Source organism: Sceloporus occidentalis, unplaced genomic scaffold (genome assembly GCF_023333645.1).
Source record: "Sceloporus occidentalis isolate IW3139 unplaced genomic scaffold, rSceOcc1.0.p SCAF_26, whole genome shotgun sequence".
NCBI lineage: Eukaryota > Metazoa > Chordata > Lepidosauria > Squamata > Phrynosomatidae > Sceloporus > Sceloporus occidentalis.
The window spans coordinates 10,423,236-10,448,833 of record NW_028317006.1 but is presented as its reverse complement, the minus strand read 5'-3'; the positions used below and the strand labels follow the sequence as shown (position 1 = coordinate 10,448,833).

Here is a 25,598-nt window from a genome sequence, read left to right as displayed (position 1 = left end):
TGTGGATTCGTATGTGTGTGGATTGGTATGTGTGTGGATTGGTATATATGTGGATTGGTATATGTGTGGATTAGTATATGTGTGGATTAGTATATGTGTGGATTGGTGTATGTCGGGATTGGTGTATGTCTGGATTGGTGTATGTGTGGATTGGTATGTGTGTGGATTGGTATGTGTGTGGATTGGTATATGTGTGGATTGGTATATGTGCGAATTGGTAAGTGTGTGAGAGTGATGGGTGTTATGCTGTACCATTTCCAATGTATTTTTCATTATATAATTATGCTCTAGTACATCATAACTCCCATCACTCTATACTGTTCCATACAGTGACAGAGCTGGGAGACAGAGGCCTTGCACCCCCACCGCAGGACTCCTGAAAGGTAAGTGAACTTCAAAGGGGGAGAGGGTAGATAGTTAGAAGGGGGTAGATAGGGAGAAGGGAGTGAGACGGGGGGATAGGGGGTAGATAGGGAGAAGGGAGTGAGAAGGGGTAGGTAGGACAAAAGGGAGTGAGAAGGGGTAGATAGGGCAATCATACTCCTATCATGCCAAGTCTGCGAGTACATCCTGGAATCTGGGTATGCCTGGGCATGATAGGAATGTGATTGCTGTTAACAATCATATATATATATATATTATTATTGTTATTTAAATGTTTTGTCCTATTTTGGTGTGTTACTTACTTTAAATACAAGTGTTAGATTTATTTTTTATGGTGTGGGGGGGGTCATATTCGGTTTCGGCCAGGTAAATGCTGCATTTTCGGTTTCAGTCCAGAATTCGTTTCGGTGCATCCCTACTACTAATGAAGTGGTAGGCCTACACCACATCAATGTTTGGCTTAGTATATAGTGATAGGAGTTATGCTGCACTATTGTCAATGTCTGGCTCAATGTATAGTGATAGGGATTACGCTGTACCACCGTCAATGTGTGCCTCAGTATATAGTGATAGGTGTTATGTTGTACCACCGTCATTGTCTGCCTCAGTATATAGTGGTAGGTGTTATGCTGTACAACCGTCAATGTCTGGCTCAGTATATAGTGATAGGTGTTATGCTGTACCACCGTCAATTTCTGCCTCAGTATATAGTGATAAGTGTTATGCTGTACCACCGTCAATGTCTGCCTCAGTATATAATGATAACAGTAAGTGTTATGCTGTACCACCTTCAGTGTCTGCGCCGGTATATAACGGTAGAAGCTATGCAGTTTTAAAGTGTGTGTGGGGGGTGCCACATACAGGATCCGCCCCAGGTGCCAAATACTCTAGGTACGCCCCTGGGTATGATAAAGCCAGGGACCGGCCAGTACTCAAAGTGGTGTGGTCTACAGCTGCCAGCCTACAAATTATCCTTGACTATCATAGAAACCTAAATTATACTGTATGACATTATTAATGAACCTTTAATGTGCTGGGGTTTTGAATATTATGTTCTCTTCTGGTATTGAGAAGAATGAGCCTCTTTCCTCCCCAGTCTTGCTTTATACCCTCCATGTAATAGTGCTGTTATAGCCTAGGTAGTTAATTCACAGGGAGCCCAAAGGTCACTACTAGAAAGTAATTCTCATCTTGGAGGCTAAACTCACCAGGGTCTCTCGCTACCTTCGAGGTATTACATTTTATCATAATGTTAGATGATATTCAGAAATTATTCCTTTGCTAATTGTTTCCGGTCATTTCCATGTATCATTGGAAAAAGGTTATTAAGTCACCAATTATTTGTAAAGAAAGTTTGATTTCTGAAATTCGTCTCCGCTTTCCTTTGGGACGGAGGAATAAAGCAAGGAACAGCAGATATTTTATAGATGTGTAAAGAGCTTTTACAATTCTGCTGACTATGGAACTTATTTTAAGTGTAGTTAAACATTTTTTGGTGCCCAGGTAGTAGTTATGTCCTATATCATACATATTATTTTGTACAATGAAAATTTTGTAACTTTTGATTTCCTTTGTAAAGTAAGAGCAAATTCTTTTCGCCAAGCTCCAGATTCTCAATAAAACATAAAAATGCATAAAATGAGAACTGGAAAGTTAGAAACTTGAAAGTTTGGTAATTTAAAGTGGACCTTGAGTGGACTCATCAGTTTATCTTCCCTTGGACCTTTAGCCCTGCATTTTTTGTTACATTTATATAAATCTGCTAAATTACCTCTTCACCATTCCTGCAAGTTGAGACAAGTCACTTGTTGGTACTGATGGGGACTGAACTGGTGGTAATTGATGGAATCTGGTGAGAATGGTGAGTTTACACAGTACTTCAACTCTTGGCATTTTTTGTAGTTTGGGCACATGTTTTTAATAGAGACCAGAGTCTCTACTAACGTATAAATCCACCTGGTTTACAAACCTTCCAGTATATCTAAACTGGGAACTTTTAAATCCCATACCCCCATATTCCCATAATTTATTGTGCTAATCATTCTATTATTTATATTCATATACGTATGACTTTCATGTATATATATATATTTATTTATTTATATTTAATATATATATATGTATAACATAATGCATCCTTGTCAAATATATTATAATTCCATATAATGTGTCACTTTATTTCACTGTGATCTCTGGAAAACACATATTGCTCTTGTACAACATCGGCCTTTAAGTCCTCCTTATAACCCTTCTTTACATATTTAATGTAAAAAAAATTGACATTCTTACCATAACAGAACTCTTACTGAAGAAGGAGCCTTTTCTTGGTTTCTTTTTTACCAGACTGGCTCATATCACCTTTAATGATGTAAAGTCCTTCCCTTCTCCTATTTTGTTTCCCTGTCAAACAGCAGGTGTACTCAGTAAGTGCTGTGATTGACAATTATGATTATTTTTAACTCCTATTTACAATTCAAAACATATTAATAAATGTGCTGTTCTGCCACCGTATACTCATGACTTATACATTCATACTTATGCCTGCAACTGTCACATACGTGAAGCAGCATAACGCTGTGCTGAAGAGGACCGTGTCTCTGAGCAGCAAAACCTGTGAACTGGATAATTGATCACAAAAATAGAACTTGGAAGCTGTGGAGCTTTTGATAGAATGTAATGATTTTTTGGAATATTATCACAACTATACCATATATTCCACCACCTATAGCCACATGTTGCATCTGCTGGATACTGCTGGAGATATACAGGGCTATACATGTTTGCTTATGTGCTTCATGTATTATATGGTTGTGTGTTTTACCTATGTTCTTATATATTTTATAGCTGTGTTTTTATATATGTTCAGTGTGATTTTTTTTTTTATTAATCTTTTACTTCATGCTCACTAACTATATATCTTTTTGAGTGCTACCTTACATTGTGTTCTGTTACACATATTGTCCTTTTTTGTCTTGCACGCTGTTCCCCAACTTGTGAATTGCAAAACAGGTTGAGAAAACTACTGTACCATAATAATATTGGGAATTATAAAATGTTATATATAAAGTTATTCTAGTGCAAACGATCCTGCTGATTAGCTGCACAGTTGGTAAGAACATAGAATCATAGAATCTGACCACAAATACGAACCATTTGGCCAATCTAGTCACTCTTCTGGATTTGTGGCGTGCCTGAAATCAGAAATAGGGTATGGGTCAGCTGTCATCTGATCCATGTGCACTTTAAAAAAGTAAGACACATCTCAACTTACATTAAAAGGAACATTTTATGTATACAGTCATGAACAGAATAGGGATAATCAAAACATTGCATCTTTCTGTAGGACTTGTTTTAAGCAGCAGTCGACTGCTGAGAGCACTGGATGAGAAATCGCTAAATTATTTAAATGTACCCAAAAAGGCTCTTGTGATTCAAAATTCCTTTCCTTCCAGGCAAAGGATAAAAAATTACTCTGTGGCTTGTATTCTGATCTACAAATGAAGTTGTGTTCTGCTTCATCTCTCATGTGGACACGGAGGATGAGACTTTATCTGCTGTTTGCCTGTCTTATATGCTTCCAGAATACTGAAGTGTCACTCAGAAAATCCCTGCCAAATGCACTGGTGACATATTCAAATGAATTTATAACATTTTGTTACAGAAAATATTTGTGTGATATTCAAATTTATACTTGGGTCAGGGGTAAATAACAGATAGGTCTCCATCCAATTATGAGATTTGTTAAATATAGTATCACTGGTAGCATATTCTAGTTATTATATGGGCTTCAAAATGCTACAAATAGTAGTAGATCTACAATAAACACCTGGTGGATGCAGGGTTCAACATCTAAACCAGGGGTGTCCAAGTTGTTTCTGCAGTGGGCCACTTCATCAGAATTGTATACGTGCGAGGGCCGCACTCATTTTTCACTGAGAGAAAATATGGCCTTTAATAAGATATGCAGATTAAAATAAAGTAAATGACACAAAACCTTTACTTTTCCTCTCACTGATTTCTGGGCCTACAAATTCAGGATTCTGGATAAGTAAAAATAAAATAGTTCTATTTATCCTAGGGATGCACTGAAATGAAAATTCTGGACCAAAACCGAAAATTCAGGGTTCACTTAGCCGAAACTGAAAGTGACCCCCCACACATACACTTTTAATAAAAGTAAGTTACACACCAAAATTGTACAAAAAAATTATATATTATGATTGTTAACAGCAATCTCAGGCATACCCAGATTCCAGTATGTACTGGTTGGCTGGGCATTGTATTTTTTGTCCAATTTTAGTGTGTAACCACACTTTTATTAAAAGTAACACAACAATATGACTTGGCATGATAGGAGTGTGATTGCTAACAGCAAACACACTCTTTTTATACCCAGGCAACCAGTGAATGCTGGAACCTAGGCATGATGGGACTGTGATTGGTGTTAGCAGATTGCTGTTAGCAATCACACTCCTATCATCCCAAGTCAGCCAATACATGCTGGTACAGGGTGGCTGTAAGTGCAGACCCCATACTGCTGGCAGCATCAATACACAAGGGGGGCAGCTAGCCAGGTTTCAGCATGTACTGGTTGACTTGGCATGATAGAAGTGTGATTGCTAACAGCAAACACACTCTTTTTATACCCAGGCAACCAGTAAATGCTGGAACCTAGGCATGATGGGACTGTGATTGCTGTTAGCAGATTGCTGTTAGCTGTTAGCAATCACACTCCTATCATCCCAAGTCACCCAATACGTGCTGGTACAGGGTGGCTGTAAGTGCAGACCCCATACTGCTGGCAGCATCAATACATAAGGGGGGCAGCTAGCCAGGTTTCAGCATGTACTGGCTGACTTGGCATGATAGGAGTGTGATTGCTAACAGCAATCACAGTCCCATCATGCCTAGGTTCCAGCACTTACACATCCATGCTATCACACACACACAAATTCATTCATTCACAGATTCATTCCCTCAATTTGACATACTCATTCACACAACCTTCCCCACCCCGTTACCTGCTCTACAGCTCTCAATGCCGCTCACAGACTTCAGCAGGGGGCGCGGCCTCCCTCGTTCTCCCCACAGAGGAAGCAGGACTGGAGCAGAGAATAGCCCCTCCCACAAGTAAGCAGCAGGGTAGTGATGGGAAGTTCGGATCATTAAAGTGAATCGGATCATTTCGATTCGTTCACTGAAATGATCCGATTCATGATCCGAATCTTCGGATCACTCAGTGTGACTCACAGGAGTTACTGTTTTCCAGTAACTCCGTGCAGGCACACTAACGATTGGCCCCGCCCCTTTCATTACTCCCCCCTGCCTACTCCAGTGATGTCAATGAAGGCAGAGAGTCGTTCAAAGAATCGGATCTTACAGGGATCCGAATCTTACAGTGATCCGGATCACTGTAAGATCCGCATCATTGTAAGATCCTGATCTTTGAACGACTCTCTGCCTTCATTGGGATTCGAATCAGTCAGATAATATCACCATACTGTTATAAATAATACATTAATAATCACTGCCCCCAGGATTTACATTCCCCTTTACCTGCAACTGCACCTTAAGCTAACTATTAAATTAATTAAATTAACCCTCACCATTAAATTAACCCTAAACACCCCATCAACCATGACTGCCCCTAAAATTAACCCTTAACACCCCGTCAACCATGACTGCCCCTAAAATTAACCCTTAACACCCCATTAAGCATAACTGCCCCCAAATTAACTCTAAACACCCCATTAAGCATAACTGTCCCCAAATTAACCCTAAACACCCCATTAAGCATAACTGCCCCAAATTAACCCTAAACACCTCATTAAGCATAACTGCCCCTAAATTAACCCTAAACACCTCATTAAGCATAACTGCCCCCAAATTAACCCTTAACACCCGATTAAGCATGACTGCCCCCAAATTAACCCTAAACACCTCATTAAGCATAACTGCCCCTAAATTAACACTAAAGACCCCATTAAGCATAACTGCCCCTAAATTAACACTAAAGACCCAATCAACCACACCAATTTATTAGGTAATTTATCTGGAGTACATGCAATTAATTTAGGGGCAGTTATGGTTAATGGAGTATTAAGGGTTAATTTCAGGGGCCGTTATGGTTAATGGGGTCTTCAGGGTTAATTTCAGGGGCCGTTATGGTTAATGGGATCTTTACAGTTAATTTCAGGGGCAGTTATGGTTGATGGGGTATAAGGGTTAATTTTATTCTGATGACTGAGGGTTAATTTAATTAATTTAATAAAGTTAATTGTAGGTGCACTTATAGGTAAAGGGGGGCAAACTTAGGGGAATCTAAATCCTGGGGGCAGTGTGAACATTATTAATGTATTTATTTATAAAAGTATGGTATCTGTAATATTCTCTGTAAGATTCGAATCTCTGTAAGATCCGGATCCCTGTAAGATTCGAATCATTTGAATCATTGAATCATTCGAGTCTTCGGATCATTCGAGTCTTCGGATCATTCGAATCTTCGGATCATTCGAATCATTGAACGAGTCTCTGACTCTATGAGTCATCGTTCCTCTGTGAATTAATGAGCTGTAACCTGACCCCAGAGTCTGTGTCTGAGTGCTCTGCAGATGACTCACAGCTCTAGGATCAGGTTACAGCTGAATGATTCACAGACTGAACCGCTAAAAATGAATCGTTCAGTCTACTGAACCGATTCATCCGGATCACTAAAAAGAACCGGATCAAATGAACGATTCGTTCATGATCCGGACATCACTACAGCAGGGCTCTTGTGATCCTGGCTGCCGATCTCACGCGGGCCGCACCTCGAGGTTCCGCGGGCCGCATTTGGCCCGCGGGCCGCATGTTGGACGCCCCTGATCTAAACCTTTATTATAACCTAGAGATAAGACTTCACTTCTTGGAGCTTCATCAATATGTAATATGTAGTTATTAGATGTACCCTATGGTAACAATCAATACAGTAAGTGGCACTATATAAATAAAAATAACACTGACAAGCTGTTTGGGGCAAAAAGTTTTGGCACTTAAAAGCTGTTTGGGGGCAAAGATGGCACTGACAAGCTGTTTTGGAGCAAAAAGTTTTTTGGGGGCAAAGCTGGCACTGTAGAATGTGGTGACATGTTACCTGGTGAAGTCAGTGGATGAAAGAAGTGGAGTGGTTGCCATAAAAATGGGTGTGGTTAGAGGTATTATGTTGGGGGAGGGGTTAGCAATATAACCACACCCTTATGGGGGCCCCATAAATATTCTTGCACCCAGGTGTCAGAGAGCGTAGGCTCGCCCCTGTACAATACAAACAATTATTTCAAATTCTCCCAAAAACCATTTCATCCGTTGTAGCAGTGGGGAATGGAGCCAGCATTATTGATGGGAACATCAGGTTCCCCGACATCAATTTTGCATCGCTGACACACGGATATCGTAAATCAGTTGCTGCCTAAAAAAAAAAGGTATCTTTTTTTCTTTTCACTTCAAAAGAACAGAAACATTATTTTATTGTCGCACACATTTATCTGGTGTCTGACAAGTTTACTCATATACCATTTAAAGGGGACAATAATGCCTATTTTTTACTTTGCAGGCAGGGCTCAGTGCAGCAAACTGTATTAGCTTCACTTAGTAACATATTAACATAGTCAAGGGCAAATCATTCAGTTTATACATATCAATATTTCACAAGTGACATGCATAATAAATGAATAACTGAATGATGATCTTTTATGACAAATGTATTTTCTATTAGAAATATCTAAAATAATTGCTTGACAGTTTAAAACAAAATGTTGACTTTTAATCTGCGCAACTTTTATCATTTTTAATTATTGCCTGTAACCAACAGGATTTTTCTATAAGAAATATTTTTATTTCCTAGTTAACATTGTTAATAATTGATAATTAGCCAACTAAATATAACCAAATATTTTTTGGCTAAAAAGACAGTTTCATTTAAGTAGATATTAGTAGAAATAAAATACTTAATATATTTAAACATACTTGCTTTCACTATATAGTGAAGGATTATTTTTTTTTTTGAAGAAGGAGGAAAAAGCTTTTTGAAATGCAGATTTCAGACTGTTTCATAGTTCATTAAGTTAACACAGACCTAGAAGAAATAATTTCAATATTAAAATTGCTTTTGAAGAGAGAATATTGGAAACTGTCACTTTGTAAAGCAAGACCTCCGAAAAGCTCCCAACAGAGCCTCAGTGGGGTTTCCAATGAGAAAATGGGCCCTAATCCAGACGGGGTAATGTATGATAAAAATGTAATCTCATTATTTAGTAAACTCAGCCCTATGTCTCATGTTTCATTTTGTATTAGAACACTGTATAATCTTGTTATTGCATAGAATAAATTATTATTTGCTTATGTTGCAGGTGGGTAGTGGTTTAGCAAATGTAATTAATAAATTAATTTAACTTGCTGGGCAACTTATGTTTTTGTAGCATATGTATCTATATATACATACATCGATCAGCCAAAACATTATGACAATTGGGTGGGATAAATCACGCACAAAGTGAACATTTTGTCCTCAAAGTTGATGTGTTAGAAGCAGGAAAAATGAGAAGGGCCAAATTGTGATGCTAGATGACTGGGTCAGAGCATCTCCAAAATTGCAGCTCTTGTGGGGTGTTCCCGGTCTGCAGTGGTCAGTACCTTCCAAAAGTGGTCCAAGGAAGGAAAAGTGGTCAACCGGCAACAGGATCATGGGGGGGGGGGGGTGAAGGCTGGCACGTGTCGTCAAATCCAACAGACAAGCTACTGTAGCTCAAATTGTTCAAGTAGTTCAAGTTAATGCTGGTTCTGATAGAAAGGTGTCAGAACACGCAGTGCATCGCAGTTTCTTGTGTATGGGGACCAGTGATGGAGCCCATGCTGACCCCTGTCCACTGCCGAAAGCACCAGCAACAGGCACGTGAGCATAAGAACTGGACCACAGAGCAACGAAAGAAGATGGCCTGGTCTGATGAATCACATTTTCTTTTACATCATGTGGATGGCCGCGTGCGCGTGCGCGTGCGCGTGCGTGTGCTTTGCTTACCTGAAGAACATATGGCACCAGGATGCACTATGGTAAGAAGGCAAGCCGGCGGAGGCAGTGTGTTTCTTTGGGCAATTCTCTGCTGGTATTCCCGCAAAATTGGTTCAGGAATGGTTTGAGGAACACAACGAGTTTAAGGTGTTGACTTCAAATTCCCCAGATCTCAATCCGAATGAGCATCTATGGGATGTGCTGGATCCATGGAGGCCCAACCTTGCAACTAAAAGGACTTAAAGGATCTGGTGCTAACGTCTTGGTGCCAGATACCACAGCACTCCTTCAGAGATCTAGTGGAGTCCATGCCTCAACTTACAGGGCTGTTTTGGAAGCAAAAGCAGGACCTACAGTACATAGTATTAGGCAGGTGGTCATAATCGTATGACTGATCGGTGTATATCTTTACATGTGTGACCATATGTGTATGTGTGCATATGTATGTGTGTGTGTATATATATATATATTTAATGCTGGTTTTGAATATGTCAAAGCAGTTGCTTCATAATCCTCCTGTGGTTTAACTTTTTCTAAATTTTCAATGGCTTAACAGTATTTTTGTTGATTAGAAAGCTGCAACAATATAGATTTTTAACCATGGAATAGAATAACTTTTTGTATGTGTTTTTTCAGCTCTAATGTTTTTATGAAGTTTTGCCCTGTTGCATTAACTCCTTTCATAATGATTGTTCATCTTCCGTTTATCCCAAGGCCCTGACTGTGCACAGAGGCAGAATGAGTCTATCTCTCTGAAAAGGCAGCTTATAGCTCCATGCTGCGAAATGGATTGATTTGTCTTCAATTCTGGATGCATAGAGAAACATCATTAACAGCACACTATCGTTTTCTTTTACAGAATGATGGAGGAGTGAAGAACACATTGTGCGGGTACCAGACACTCGATAAAGAGGTATCAGACGTGCTTGCTTTATAGTTTTAAGTTTTGATCGGACAATGGCAACAAGAAAAAAGCAGAATTTACATACAGGGCTGCCCTATGTAGGACCATTTTTCTGTTGGGTGGAGATATGCAAATTTGGCATGCCAGGAATAGATTGCATTTGTCACATCTTGAAAGCAAAATAAATTTCTTAAGAAGTGGATCATTTACTTGGGATCCTGAGCTGCTGATTAAATACAGTTTAATGATAAGCGGCTTTGAAATTTCTATGGGGATATCCTATCGCCCGAAAGAAGTTTACGCTTTAGTTTGAAAGTCCTCAGTGTTGGTACAATTCTGGCATGGTTTCACACACTGACTGATATTAAATGCTCTACTTGAGGATATATCTGTCAAACTGTATGTTGCTGTAGATTTTCTTTACAGACGTATATAAACTTTATATTGATTTCCAAGGCCCCAGAAGTCAGTCAAAAGTAGACCATGATGAGCCAAGCCTCATGTGTTTAAGTGCAGTCTTATTAACATTTATATCTGTTATAATTTAGTTACACTGTTCTAATTCCAGATCAGAAATAAGTCATCAATATATCTCTTTCAGAAAACACTGTGTTCAATACATCATGAGTCAAAATTGTGCCTTCCCGTCAACCTAGAAATATGATGGTATAATTTGGGCACAGCATGTGCCCATTGCTGTGTTCATAAATCTTGTAGATGAACAAGAAAACATTGGATGAGGAAAAAAGATGCCCAAAGCAATTGTGTTACGTACATAGAAATTTAATTCCTTTTATTGAAAGGCCAAATCATATGACGTTAATATATAGTGCTTCCACATCCAAGCTGGCAAGGGAAGTACTTGGGGCTTTCTGTATTTCACGTAATTTCTGAATTGCTTTTTTTTTATTTCTCACATATCTTGGGAGTTTTTCCACTAGTAGTCTTAGCACATCTAAATAGATACTAGTATTCTGATTAAGACCATCTTTGGTAGAAAAAAAATAAGACATGCTGTAGACATATGTCATTGAGCTGTGGCTACGGATCGGGTAGAACCTTCTAAGAAATGGTGCAATTGAGAAAGCGCATGCTTTAAATGACACACGGGTTAATTTTTGTTATTCTATTTTGTTTTCTGATGATTGTGTTCCTGGAGTATCTCCTTGTGCAGGACTGAGAGTCAGCTTTTGCTGAACTCACTTAGTGGAGTGCTTCAATCTCACAGAGATGACACTTAACAGTCATTTTCTGAAAATTACAGACTGTACTTCTCATTACTGCTTTTTGTAGTTAGTCATGTTTGAGGTGCAAATAAGCCCTAAAGTTTGTGTATTTTTTAACTTTTAAATTGTAATCACATTATCCACATATAAATAATTATTGTTGATTTTCTGCAAATAGCAAATATTTTAGTAGCTGTTGCAGGATTTAGATCTGGGTCATCCCCTAGTTTGGTGCTTGCATGCAGATTTGTGTGGATTTCCGCTTCAATTTTTCATAAGGAGTAGCCAACCTTGACAAACTGATATTCTGATTCACCATTAATACTACTGCTATTTCGAAGGGATATAGGGTCCTTCAAGTATTTGAGATTAGTATTACATCTGATAAAAGTCAGAGTATGCCAAAGGTTACAATTGAAGCAGCCTTGGAATGTTCTTGGAAGATGATGCAAAAGGCTGATTAGCTACTTAGAAGTCATTTCCAAGGGTCACCTTGTAGCATTAGGCAAATGTTCCTGGATTAAAATACATTTATTTGCATTTTTCAGTGAGTGAGCAGTGGTCCTTGGAAATCATTAATCAAGGCAGACATGATCAATCAAAACACCTGTAATAGCCATTATATTTCTCTTGGGCAAACAACTCGTATGGATGAAAAATCTTTCCATACTTTTGTGATGACCCTATGCTTACCCTAATGCTCGCATCAAATAAAGTAAACTCCCTTTACCTCCCTGCCGCTCCTAACAGGAATGGTACATAATGAGTTAACATTATTGTCCAATAAAAAAAACCAATTACTTAATGGCTGACTTTTAATCACTCTGTTCTGTGAAAGCTTGGCCACTGGGGAGGTCTTGGAATTACTTACCACAAGTGCTTCATTCACATACCCTAATTTTAAAAATGTACTTGTTTTATACAGACTCCACCTAGTCAGGAATTGGTAGTGATTGTGGCATCCACAGGCAGAAACAAGAGGTGCCATTTGCTGCCTCCTGGAATTATACCCAGTTTGAAGATGTTAGGACACAATCAGGGTCAATTGTACTGAGGGAGTTTTCAGAAATTAGATGCTCTGAAATGAAAAAGTAAAGGAATGAGGGTAAAATTGATAATTTATTGAAATAAAGGAGGTAATTAAAGTGGGGGGTAATTAAAAATATCACTCCCACACCTTTGAGGGATTTCAAAGAAAGTCTGCCATCAAGGCTCACTTCTGAGTTCCCCAAAAACAAAGCAGGTGTTTTTAGAACTATAAATATAACCATTATTACTGATGATGTACCTTGACCTTGCTTAATGTCAGCGCTACGGAATTTGATGGTGCTATATAAAACAATAAATAATAATAGTAATAATATAACAAGACAATAGGCAAAGGGTTGTATGTTACCTGTGCATATGGTAGTTGGCGTAATCATTGGCTGTGGAAATTGTTTTGTTAATGATGTCACTATATGTGTTTTGTTCTCATAATGCTGTCCCCTTTTTCCATTTTCTACATAGAGACTTGATGTTATTCACATTATACATGTGAGAGGATGTATCCATGCTGTGGGCTTGTGGCTAAACGATAACTTTGCAATAACATTTGGTATAGCAATAGGTCTGATGGCTCCTCAGGTATGTATTACCTATTTAGACTTTTTCATCTTTCCTATATCTACCCAAGGATGGAGGCATTCTTTCATCCATCATCCATTTTCCAATCGCATGTCAGTCTTTCGTTCATTTCCATATACATTTTGCCCTGAATTTCAATAGATTAATAATTTATTATACATTTATTGATTTCCATCTGCTGTATGTACATTAATATAGCTATCTGGTAAAGGTCACTTGCACATAATAATTTATATGTGTATCTGCTTAAACCCAAAACCTGCACAAATCTGTATGGACAAAGGTTATTTGTGATAAACGGACTATGCAACACAACGTGAATGAATGAAGATGGTATTCTTTGAATCTATGGTCCATAAGATAATATCATTTTTATTTTTTCATTGGAGCATGAGCCTCAACTGTTTAGTTTCAGAAAAGTGTAACCTGCATTTAAAAGTTACCGATAATATGGTCCTCTTTTGAAGGTAATTTTAAGATTATACTTCTTTCATGGTGAAATAACTCTTTATAGCAGTATGTGGCTAAGAAGACTTAGGATACCCCAAATGTTTTCATAAATCCCTTGACCACACAGTTTCACACATATGGGTTTTTTTGTAAATAGATGATGTTCCAAAGATCGGCAGCAAACAATTACCACCTCACTTTAAACAGAAGTCACTGTGACAAACATATATAACCTACAAAATGATGTATAATTTAAGCAAAACATATACACTATATAGACAAAAATATTGACACCTGACCATTACACCAACAAAGACTTTTATGACATTGTCCCCTCAGCATACCAAGACATTTTGGGCAATGCTTTGCTTCCAACTTTGTGGGGACAGTTTGGGGGAAGACTCTTTTCTATTCAGTGCCCCAGTGCACAAAGCAAGGTCCGTAAAGACATGGTTGGTGGAGTTTGGTGCGGAAGAACTTGACTGACTGGACAGAGCCCTGACCTCAACCCCATCAAACACCTTTGGGATGAACTGGAACAGAGATTGCGAGCCAGGCCTTCCCGTCCTACATCAGTGCCTGACCTCACAAATACTCTACTGGATGAATGGGCAAAAAGTCGCACAGAAACACTCCAAAAACTTGTGGAAATCCTTCGCAGAAGGGTGGAAGCTGTTATAACTGCAAATGGGGGACCAACTACATATTAATGTATATATATTTAGAATGCAATGTCATCAAAGTCCCTGTTGGTGTAATGGTCAGGTGCCCCAATAGTTTTGTCCATATAGTGTATATTACCCACTAATAAATCTTATCACATGTACCGTTATATTCAGGAATCTATGTCTTGGTAATTATTACACAATGTATTCATGCATATTACTGATCCACAATCCAGTGCATTGCATCAATTACACATTGATCGTCTCAAATATAGCATTCATTTATACACCGGCAAATAACCTTTTCCCCAGGTATCATTCATTGTCTTTCTTTTTATTCTTGTGTCATTTTTTTTTGGGGGGGGTGGCATGGATTCGGTATGGAATGATGATTACTCTGGTTTTCTTACATTGCCTGCCCAAACATTGTGTTACAGGCATTAGGCATTGGGCTGGCTTATGTTTTCTGGAGGAAACTCAAACACATCTGCAGAGCTTTCGATACAGTCGATTTCCGATCTCTGACGGCAAAAGACTTCAAGTTCAACGAGCTAGACCTGACTGGGGCAGGGTGTTGTCTCTGCTTACCCCGAGAAGAAGGCTATATCCCAATCAATCCAGACAGTGATGAGACGAACTTTGCTTAAAAGGACGTTCACTTGCCTGACCCCATTTTAAATGATATCCGCTTCAGCAATAATACTGTGATACAATTTGGACTCTCGTTGGTATGACTTCTTGCGCATAAACATTATGCATCAAATTTTGTTCAGTCAAAGTCCTTCTGTTCACAAAAAAGAAAGCATTTAAGCCTAAAAAAGTTCCTTTTTCATTATGCAGACTACAGTCCTGGATACTTTTATGTTTATTTTTAATTTCCAGGCAAAGTAAATTTCCGTTGAGTTAATTGGACATGAGAAGCTTTTCCGGCTAATAATGATATCATTGAATAGTACACAAATGTGGGATCACTTCCTGGGACTACAGCAATGCACTGGAAGGGCACGAATTGCATGTTTGACGGCCTCATTTAAACATCTACTACCAGAACAAACTTTTAATACAGCAATTTTCCTTTTTTTTTTTTTTTTTGTTCCTGTATAATGTCACTGGTATAGAGACATATGAGTATCAATGCAATACCAAGCAGCACCTACTAACTGTGGACATTTTAAAGGTGCTATTCCACTTTCTAGTATGTGAAGCAAATAAACAAGACGGCTATGGCAACAGCCTATTACCTTCTGCTTTTGTGCCACATGATAATTAAGAGTTTCATGCAAGTGGGTAAACTTTTACTTGATTAAATGATTCTGAGAAGAGTTTGGGCACTCAGCATTACTAAGAATCATGTTTTTAAAGCATTTCTTTTCAAAAGTCCCACATCTATTAGTGGAACAGCACCTTTAAAAGAAAATAAAAATGTTTACAAATTGGGCACACAAAATGTGTCCTGTGATTTAGAAACTTAGGTGTCTGTTTGCTCCCGTAGGGGCTGTTAATGCATTTAACAGTGATAGAGTAGTTCAAGGGCTTTATTTGGGGTGGCCTTTTTTATGTCTATTCAGGTATGTAGAGTAGCAAATTTCATACGTCAGTTGGTATGATGTGCAGTTTGCCTTTTTTATTTAATACGTGTTGTGTTTTTTTTACGTAATTTTGTTCTTTTGTTTATATAAAAATATACAATCCAAACAGAACATATGGCAGTGTGTTTTGTCTTTCCTATTGAGAGCTTTATTTATGGGGAATTAAACTGAAATGGGCAACAAAAATATTTCCTATTGTGGTGCTGATGTTAATGCGGATCAATGCTCATTCAAGCAGAAGTAAAGCGGTTATTATTCTTTTCCTTAAAACAGGGTGAAGGGACCCTGAAAATTACACAGAGGTGAAAAAAGGTGACATCTAAATTGTAATTACCTGCAGACTAAAGGCTTCATCAGTGAGAAGCTGCCAGGCACCTTGCAGCAGGGATAACGATAATCATATATGCCTGTGGACCCTGCAACATGTATAAAAGAATAGTCATTGGGATAGAAAAAAATAGAAAATGAGGTTGTCCCATCCACGAATGTGTGGTAATTGCAGTGTGATGGTAGCCTAAAAAATATATGAATTAATATTATCTTGGTGAGGAGATAATGAGGCGTTATTCAGAGCTGGTGAATATAAGACAAAAAGGAAGGTCAATTATTTAGATTTATTAAAAACTCATTTGGTTCATCTTCTATATAATATGTATCTATTTAGCTGGATATAATAATTAAAAGAACAACGGAGCAACCTGCCGGAAAAAGATAAGTAAAGATACGGTCAGTTTTAGAAAGAAAGAAACCGTAGGGAGAGGTAAGAGCCACATACTCGTCCCCCCCCCCCCCCCACACACACACACACACACTTGTGGTTGCAAAATGTTTGTTGTAGTAATCGGCTGGCAACACCTAGCATAGAGAAAAGCCCCTCCAAATGCCCCAATAACATAGTGACACAAAAGGCATTTGGCAGAAAACATGTTATCCAGTCCTGCCCACCATACACACTAAAAGGGAGTATATATAAAATTCCTAAAATGAGCACAAAGGATCCAGACAGGGTGTAAATGCTGCTTAAGTGGCCCCAAATCAAATACATTGCATTAGTATTTATAGGGATTGTTATTTAAACCATTTGGTTAACACCACTACAGAAACACTACAATAGAATATTTGAATGCTCTATCAAATGGTTAATATACTATTGTGTAGGTCCCCCTTTTGCTGCCAGAATAGTCCAGACCCCTTGAGGCATGGCCTCCACTAGACCTCTGAAGGTGTGCTGTGGTATCTGGCACCAAGACTTCAGCAGCAGATGATTTAAGTCCTGTAAGTTGCTAGGTGGGGTCTCAATGATCAGACTTGTTTGTCCAGCACATCCCACAGATGCTCGATTGGATTGAGATCTGGGTTCTTCAAACCATTCCTGAACCATTTTTGCTTTGTGGCAGGGTGCGTTATCTTGCTGAAAGAGGCCAATGCCTCAGGAAATACCGTGTCCATGAAAGGGTGTGCCTGGTCTGCAACAATGGTTAGCTAGGTGGTACATGTCACAGTAATTTCCACATGAATGGCAGGACCCAAGGTTTCCCAGCAGAACATCGCCCAAAGCACCACACTTCTGCATCCTGGTGCCATCTGTTCTCCAGGGAAGTGACGCGCATGCACCAGGCCGTCCATGTGATAAAAGAAAATGTGATTTATCAGACCAGGCCACCTTCTTCCATTGCTCCATGGTTCAGTTCCTACGCTCACGTGCCCATCGTAGGTGCTTTCAGCAGCGGACAGTGACCACTGCAGACCAGGAACACCCTACAAGAGCTGCAGTATTGGAGATGTTCTAAACCAGTCGTCTAGCCATCACAATTTGGCCAATTTGACCCATTTTTCCTGCTTCTAACACATCAACTTTAAAGAGGAAATGTTCACGTGCTGCCTAATATATCTCACCCAGGTGCCATGATAACAAGGTTATCAGTGTTATTCACTTAACCTATCAGTGGTCATAATGTTTTGTTGTATGTGTCAAGGTTATATCCATGACCATTTCTTACACATTGTTTTGTCACAGGCTGGTGGTGAAGCATCCAGGTTTCGGGTTAGTCAGTGAATCCACTTTGGATCGTCTTATCTCACTTTGACAGTAATGTGACCTTATACCCCCTCTACATCAACAAGTTAGCAGAGGCAATATCAATGGGATCTTGGATAGTGGCAACACATACAAGGAATCCTAATAATAATAATCAAATTATACCTGTATCTACAGTTAATTACTTGTTATCACCATTATTTTTGTTAAATAAAACTACTTATCCCAAGGTGGCATTACCCCATGTGGTCTAAAATGTGTAAAACTTTAAGTATTCAGTACACTTGCTTCTTCAGCATATCCAAAAGAAGTAAAATAAGCAACTGACATGTAGCTAGCGCCATCTAGAGGTGTTTTATGGAAATACACTTCAAGATTCTAAGACAGAATATGTAAAATAATGAACGTATACTATGTCCTCTTAGGTCCTGGGCTTTGTCTTTACAATCATTTTGATTGGATCTCTTGTGCAAATGTAAGGATGCATTTAAAACCTCCACTTGCTTATTAGAAGTGTTGTTTAAAACAATTACGAGTGGATCTAAGCATAAGGTTTACATAAGTTTTTTACATTTGATTTATGAGATTCATTATATTGATAAATAAAATTGTGTAATTAAACTACATCTAGAATATTACTAAATGCTATATTTTACAGTTCTATACAAAAAGTAAGTCCATCAAATACAACACTGTGTACAGTATTGTAGGTTAGGAATGACAAAAAAAAATGTTTCTTCTTTTGTTCCAATACATTTTCTATATCTGCAGACCTTTTTATTTTCTTGCTCAAACACCAAAGTAAGTAAGTCCTAAAATTGGCACTGTATCTTCCCAAAAAATGTGGCATGGAAATAGTTAAAATACCAGCATTTGAAATACCCTGTGGTGTCATTGGACAACTTGCTGGGTAGGACATGGGTGCAGTATATATATTTTTTTTAGACATGCACACCTCCCAAATGTGGCTTTATTAGCCCCCAAACAACCTAACAAAGCTATGCAAAAAAAGCCATAAAAATATTTCTGTGGGTTTTTCTTAACTCAGAACAAATATTATAATCTATTTAGCAAGATTTTTCAAATATAATTTAGAAAAATGTTTTTTTTTCTTAAATTTAATATAATGTTTTTATAGTAAATTGGATGGTACGATCAAAATCTTCCTGCGCAGATAAAACAATATATCATTTGTGTAGGTACACTGAATGTATACTCTCATGATCAGCATAATTACTTATCTCCAGTATGTTTTATATTTCCAGTTGTTACGGTTGGAGATACCTGGCACAGGACCAATATAATTTAGGCCTTTATTTAGAATAAATGTAGAATTATTTAATATCTACCAGTACATTATTATTGCTATTTAACTATGTTTTGTAGAAGAGCCTCAGGGATGTCACAGACCCCCTCCAATTCCAACCCTCTCCCTAGTTGTGATTAATTGTGTCAGGAACACTGTTTTTTTCCCATCTCTCTGAATGTGATGCCACCAGAGGCATGATGGGATACATTCTGAAAGTCAATGCCCCAAAACCAAATTGTATTCTGGGCTGTGAAAGACCTTTGGCATCAGCATTCAATCCTCTCATTCCCCTAGTCTACTGTCATCACTGCCTCCCAGCATCTCCCTGCAGTATACACTCAGAGATCATCCATGCCAACTTGCTGACCATCCCACATCTTCATCGCAAAGGTAAGGGGACATCTCCTGCACATACTGAAGGGTTGACTACAAGTGAAGCATGTTTTAACATTAATATTTCTGCATATAATATGTACGGAAATTTTATATAGCCATATTTGTTACGTGATTTAGCATTTTTTTTGGTGGACGTTGCAAGGTAGACACCCACAGAGATGTGATAGGTGCTCCCACTCAGTCCTATTACCATTACCTGTTCAGTGTGAATTTGGCTACTACATTATTCATGACATTTCATGCATTCAATGCATTCATTTTGATACTGAATGAATTTATTTAGGGAGATTTTTTCTCACAATGGCCAAGGATGAAAGATCCACTGTGATACATAGATTCCCTTGGTTGTATGAAGCAACATACTGCTCAGCCAAGCATTATGGGCGATACAGTTCAAGAACAGCTATGGTGTTACCTGATGGCCTCTTTGTTTAAACACAAAACAATGTAGGCGTCTACATGGAAGTAAGGGGACTTGCCAAAGACCAGACTGAGGTTTAGAAGTAAGGTAAAGAAGTTTAACTTTATCAAGAGGGTGGAAGATAAATGGAACAGCAGAAGTGGTAGAGGTTAATACTGTTAATCTAAGACAAGACCAAGAATTTATTACAGCTTGACTCTTTACATTGGGAAAAATGGGCAGACTAGATTGGCTGAATAGATCTTATCTGCTGTCATATTATATGTTGAATCAAAAAAAGGAGAACTGGCTAATTCATACTTGCGGTCCTAGTATTCTGCTGATTAAACAAGGGTTCGGTGATGGGGACACCTTATTTTAGCTTCCGACCATATGCCATTAGGTGCAAGGGAAGCAGTTGTCCCCTGGGTTGCTAGGGTTTTAAGCCACAACCTGAATCTTTTTCAGATGTTATTGCAATTCCACATAAGGGAAACTATGGCTTTAGATTGCATCTGGATCATTTCCGTGCTCCTTTTATGCCTTTGCTATGCATTCTATTTTTGTAAATGAATTTTAGACATTTTGAGATGTGTTTAGGTCTCCTTTATCACAGGACTATGCAGAAGAACTCACCCCCTCTCTTTTTTCCATTAGTTTGGCTCATTGAATCAAGCCTAATAAGTGTAAGTCTACTTCTGACATAGCATTTTATTCATACGCCTTTATTGGATGAAATCGACAAAGGATCCTAGAGGGAAATCATCCTTTTTTCTAAATATGTGGCGAAATTTTTCTAGTATTATTTTTATAACGCAAATTTGTTTTGTCAATTATATTATCATATTTGGAGAAGAACTGTTATCAGTCTAGTTTTCTAATTGTATATGAAGATATAAATAAAGGAATTTATGGGTTATCTTGTACCAATAGTGCTCACGGGGATAGCTTTCCTCTTGTTTATTTATGCCAGGAGAGTCGAGAGACTCTAGCATCTCTAGATGCTTTTCTTCAACTTGCCCATGTGCGATAATGCCACTTAAACATTATACCCGATAACAGCAGTTACACTTTTACTACCACCACTTGCTTTTTGTTAGCTGAGAGTTCTTTCCAGTTTTTAAGACAAAGAATCTAAGATGAGGGAAAAAAAACAACGATTAGGCCTCCTCTAGAGAAGTCTTCTAGATTTGGACAATTCCTTTATAAATACCTCTCCAATCCAGTTTGGACTTCCCAAATGCAATATCTTTTCATGTTTTTATATTATTCATTTACAGGATGCCCTGTTCATGGGCTAATCCAACCAAGAGGTAGTTAACCCTATTAAGGACAATGGGCAGTCCCTAAACCCATTGAAAACAATGCATTTTGAGCCCGTACATGTACGGCCTTTGTCATTAAGGGGTAAAAAATGACTTTAGTTAAAGTCCACAACACTGGAGAGACATACAGTATACAGTAATTTGCGTTTTGTTAGTTTGAATACGTCTGGTTTTTCCATGGTTGTGATACATTATAGGTCTAGGTTTTGGCTTGTATGTAGTCAATTGTCACTAAGGGAGATATTTACTGCTAAAGGTTTTGTAGACTTGTAGAGTAATGTGTAATATCCCGGTGGTATATAAAATAGGGAAAATGTAACTGCAGTGAGAGGTACATTTTCAGTTATATGGGGGGAAAGGGTGTCAATCTCTGCACTACATAATTTTAGTAAAATAAAATTCTCTGTTGATTGGGGTCCAGCCATTAAATAAGTCTTGCATTTCTGCCACCACACCACCAGAGAGACTTGCACACTCCCTGACTTGTGGAGAGTAGAAGGGCATTTGCTTTATGACATAACTTGGAAATAAATACAATTATTTGATAAGTTCAGAACCCAAAAATATTAAATAATATATCCTTAAACCCTACATGACAAAACATTTTCAAGGCAGCTCCCACGATGTTCAAGAACCTCACTATAGAAAGAACTAGCAGCTGATAAAAGGAGTATTTTGGAAATCACGTTGTCTAACATTTCATGGAAACCATTCCATGATTCAACCATTGTTTCTGTAAAGTCATTGCGTATTATATTGGTCAGATTACAGTCTTTAGACGCAGGGCATGACATTTTCTTTCTGCTGTTTCACTAGCAAGGTTATTTATCATAGAACTATAATGTTCTCCTCTGCAAAGAAAATCTTGCATGTGACGTTCTGTAGAGAGGGTGGATCTTCCAAAGTCACCCTGGGATATATTGATTATTCTGCCACAATAGTTCACCGTTATATGACAGCAGTCAAGTGTGAAGGTTATATCCCATTTTCTACAAACTAATTACCATCCTTAATGCAAAAACAATAGAAAAAAAAATAAACAAACATACGAGCACACCCGGATTGTGGGCTACATTGATTTTTAGGATGATACATTCACATATTCACACGCCGGTTCTTCCATTATCATGAGCACATAATAGATAAAGAATCTATACAGCCATATGCTGTATATTTACATTTGTGAACTTTACTTTAAGGCTAGCGAGATAAGCTCAATAGTTTGTGCTTGGAAAGACATATGAATCAATGAGTAAAGTATGAAGACCTCAAATATACATGGAACCAAACCTATATTATTGCCTTTTTAGCAGTAACACCAGGTTAATCACCTGGTTCTTTTATAGTAGTTCCTAAAGCACTACTATAAACCTTAACAACCATGGGACATCAGTGACATCACTCATATCTTGTTGAATGCAACAGTGCAAGTGGGTACCAGTCATGTTCTAAACACAAAGACAGGTCAGTCTTTGTGTTTAGAAAATCACTACTCCTTATAACTATTTGTAAGTGGTTGCGCAATATTTTGCAGTAGATATTAGGTTTATCTCAGGTTTGCATCACAACATCTATGACAAAGCTTGGAGCTGACACACATACATAGTATACAGTTTGTTCTATCCATACGGCTTTGTCATAGTTGGATACCCTAGTTGAGTACTAACAACTTAATTAAAGCTATCTTTAACTTCTGGCAAATTAGAATGTCCTAGAAGACCCACATTAGAAACATTTGTTTACAACTATTTGCATGTTTGTAAAAAGAATATTCATGATGATTTCCTTCTGTTTTTTTGAGGCAACTCATGGTCCGCAATGACAAAGATTCCAAGCTACATTGGTACATTGTACATAAAGTAAAATTGGTAGCCCTAACACTGTTGATAACATTGTTGTTGCTGTGGATATCCCAAGTTTCCTTCTGAAGAACATTCAGAAGATCCCTTCAAAGATCCAAAGAACTAATGGCTGCTTATTGGGCACAACATATATTGCTGGAGTTATAATTATATATTGTTTGATTTTCTTTTGAAAGTATGCCTCTTCAACTATTTTAACACTTGTGGTTTTTTTAGGTGTCACTATTTCAAGGCATTCAATTATTCAGTCTTATAACCATCACATGTTGGTAGACGGGGTTCTTTACCTACAATCTTAAAGATCCAGAAGAAGATCAGTTGTTTGGCAGGTTTGGTAAAAATGCTAAATCATTAAGGAAGGTTAGGGAAGGTTAAGGAAAGACACAATATGAGTACAGTTAGAAATTAAATTATTACTGTAATTAAATTATGCTTGTAACCAAACCCTCTACAACAAAAATGTTACTCTTAGGCCATGTGAAATGTTTGTCTGTGTGATGAATGCTTAATTCTTGAAAGCACAGCTGCTTCATTATCTTTTGATGAAGTTAAAGGCTGGAACATTTTAGTTGTTAAATTTGCATAAACTAAGAACTTTTTTGGGCATAACTTTAGAAAACAAAGCCACTGTGGTTCTCTTTATGTTTTTAACTTCAACATTAAAAAAGATTTTATTTGCGACAAGAACTAACTAAAGGATTGGTAATCAAAGAAATAAGACACAGCAGGCTATGAATCACCCTGAAACTATTGAAATCGTTTGTTTTTTGCTTTCAGGAGATGATGGATGATGATGTCATCGGCTCCAGGAAAAGATATGAAGATGAGGACGGTAAGAGCTCATATAAGGAAGAAAAGGGCAGTCTGTGTACGTGTTTAGAATGTAAATTGTATTGCTACACATGCTTTAGTTGATGCTAGCTTTCATCTGGGAGGCATGTATAACTTTTGCAGATATTAACACTAAGCTTGTTCCTCACCCTCCCACAAGCTCTTAATCTGAAGTATGGGAAAGTCACTGTCACATTCCCAACACCATTTTATAATATCTGTAAACTCTACTAGGACACTGATGCCAATAAATGCAGGTAACTGTCAACAGTCAAAATCACCTAGGTCAGCCTTTTTGCCACTTGGGTCACCCTTTTGTCCATCCTCATGTTCCATCAAACCATCCATGGCAACCAAGTTTATAGAGCACAGTTTTATCATGAGATGCAGGCGATTTAATTCAAAGAAAACATTTGGTTAATAGGCTAGGAACTTGTACATGTTTGTGGCATAGTTACCATTGATGTTCCAAGTTCAAGAAACATAATTTCATCAATATTTACACACCTAATGGCTTCTTTGCACAAACTACTTATAATTTCTGTACTGTGATTTTAAGGTAGACATCGTTAAGGGGCAGTGGGAGCCAAAAGGCACACACCACCTTTCTCTCCACTTATAGGTGTTGGCATGTGGAGGATCTGGCCCACTGCAGATATGTCACCATAGTTTGTGTCTCTCCAGATTATCACTCCATCTACATCGGGGTGCCAGCTCCCAGGAGCTACAGGAGAAAAAGGCGAAGGAGAAGGTCTCTATCGAGCCGGGATCGGAGCAGTGACAACGAGAAACATTATGGCAGGGGAGAACATTCTGACACAGATGAGGGAGGAAGACTCAACTTCGATAATGAGAACTACAGTATTAGCAGAACAAGTAAGTTACTCCCCCTGCAACCCTTGCTGACAAACTCCAGGCCAGGAAACATGCATTAGACAGCAGTTTAAAGCAGAAACATAGAAACATAGAAAGTGACGGCAGATAAGAACCAGCAGGCCCATCCAGTCTGCCCAACCTCTGAGTACTTTCCTTTAGTACTTGCCCTTATCCTATATCTAGCTTGGCCTTATGCCTATCCCATGCTTGCTTAAATGACTTTACTGTATTAACATCTACCACTTCTGCTGGAAGGCTATTCCATGCATCCACTACCCTTCCGTAAAGTAATATTTTCTGATGTTACCATTAAACCTTTGCCCCTCTAGTTTATGGTTGTGTCCTCTTGTTGTGGTAGTATTTCTCCTTTTAAATAAACTCTCTTCCTTTACCTTGTTGATTCCCTTTAAGTATTTAAATGTTTCTATCATATCCCCCCCCCCCCCCCGTCATGTCTTTTTTCCAGGCTATATAGGTTAAGATCCTTTAACCTGTCCTGGTAAGGTTTATCTTGTAATCCATAAACCATTTTAGTAGCCCTTCTCTGCACTTTCTCCGACATTTCTATATCCTTCTGGAGATCCGGTCTCCAGTACTGTACACAATACTCCAAGTGAGGTCTCACCAGTGATCTGTACAACGGCGTGAGCTCTTCCCTCTTTCTACTACTAATA

At 38.2% G+C, this 25,598-nt stretch overlaps 2 protein-coding genes across 2 annotated transcripts in view; both read left to right on the top strand.

Moving 5' to 3' along the window:
- Positions 1-14,945, top strand: part of LOC149300145 (tetraspanin-15-like) — a 34,889-nt gene extending 19,944 nt beyond the window's left edge. The window contains exons 6-8 of the mRNA XM_089485573.1: positions 10,287-10,340; positions 13,067-13,183; positions 14,736-14,945. Of these exons, the coding sequence (XP_089341699.1) occupies positions 10,287-10,340; positions 13,067-13,183; positions 14,736-14,945 (381 nt within the window). The remainder of the gene's footprint in view (positions 1-10,286; positions 10,341-13,066; positions 13,184-14,735) is intronic.
- A 9,082-nt stretch (positions 14,946-24,027) lies between these two features.
- LOC149300144 (electrogenic sodium bicarbonate cotransporter 4-like) overlaps positions 24,028-25,598 on the top strand; it is a 36,423-nt gene continuing 34,852 nt past the window's right edge. Inside the window, exons 1-2 of the mRNA XM_089485696.1 lie at positions 24,028-24,049; positions 24,733-24,924. Of these exons, the coding sequence (XP_089341822.1) occupies position 24,924 (1 nt within the window). The 5' untranslated portion in view covers positions 24,028-24,049; positions 24,733-24,923. The remainder of the gene's footprint in view (positions 24,050-24,732; positions 24,925-25,598) is intronic.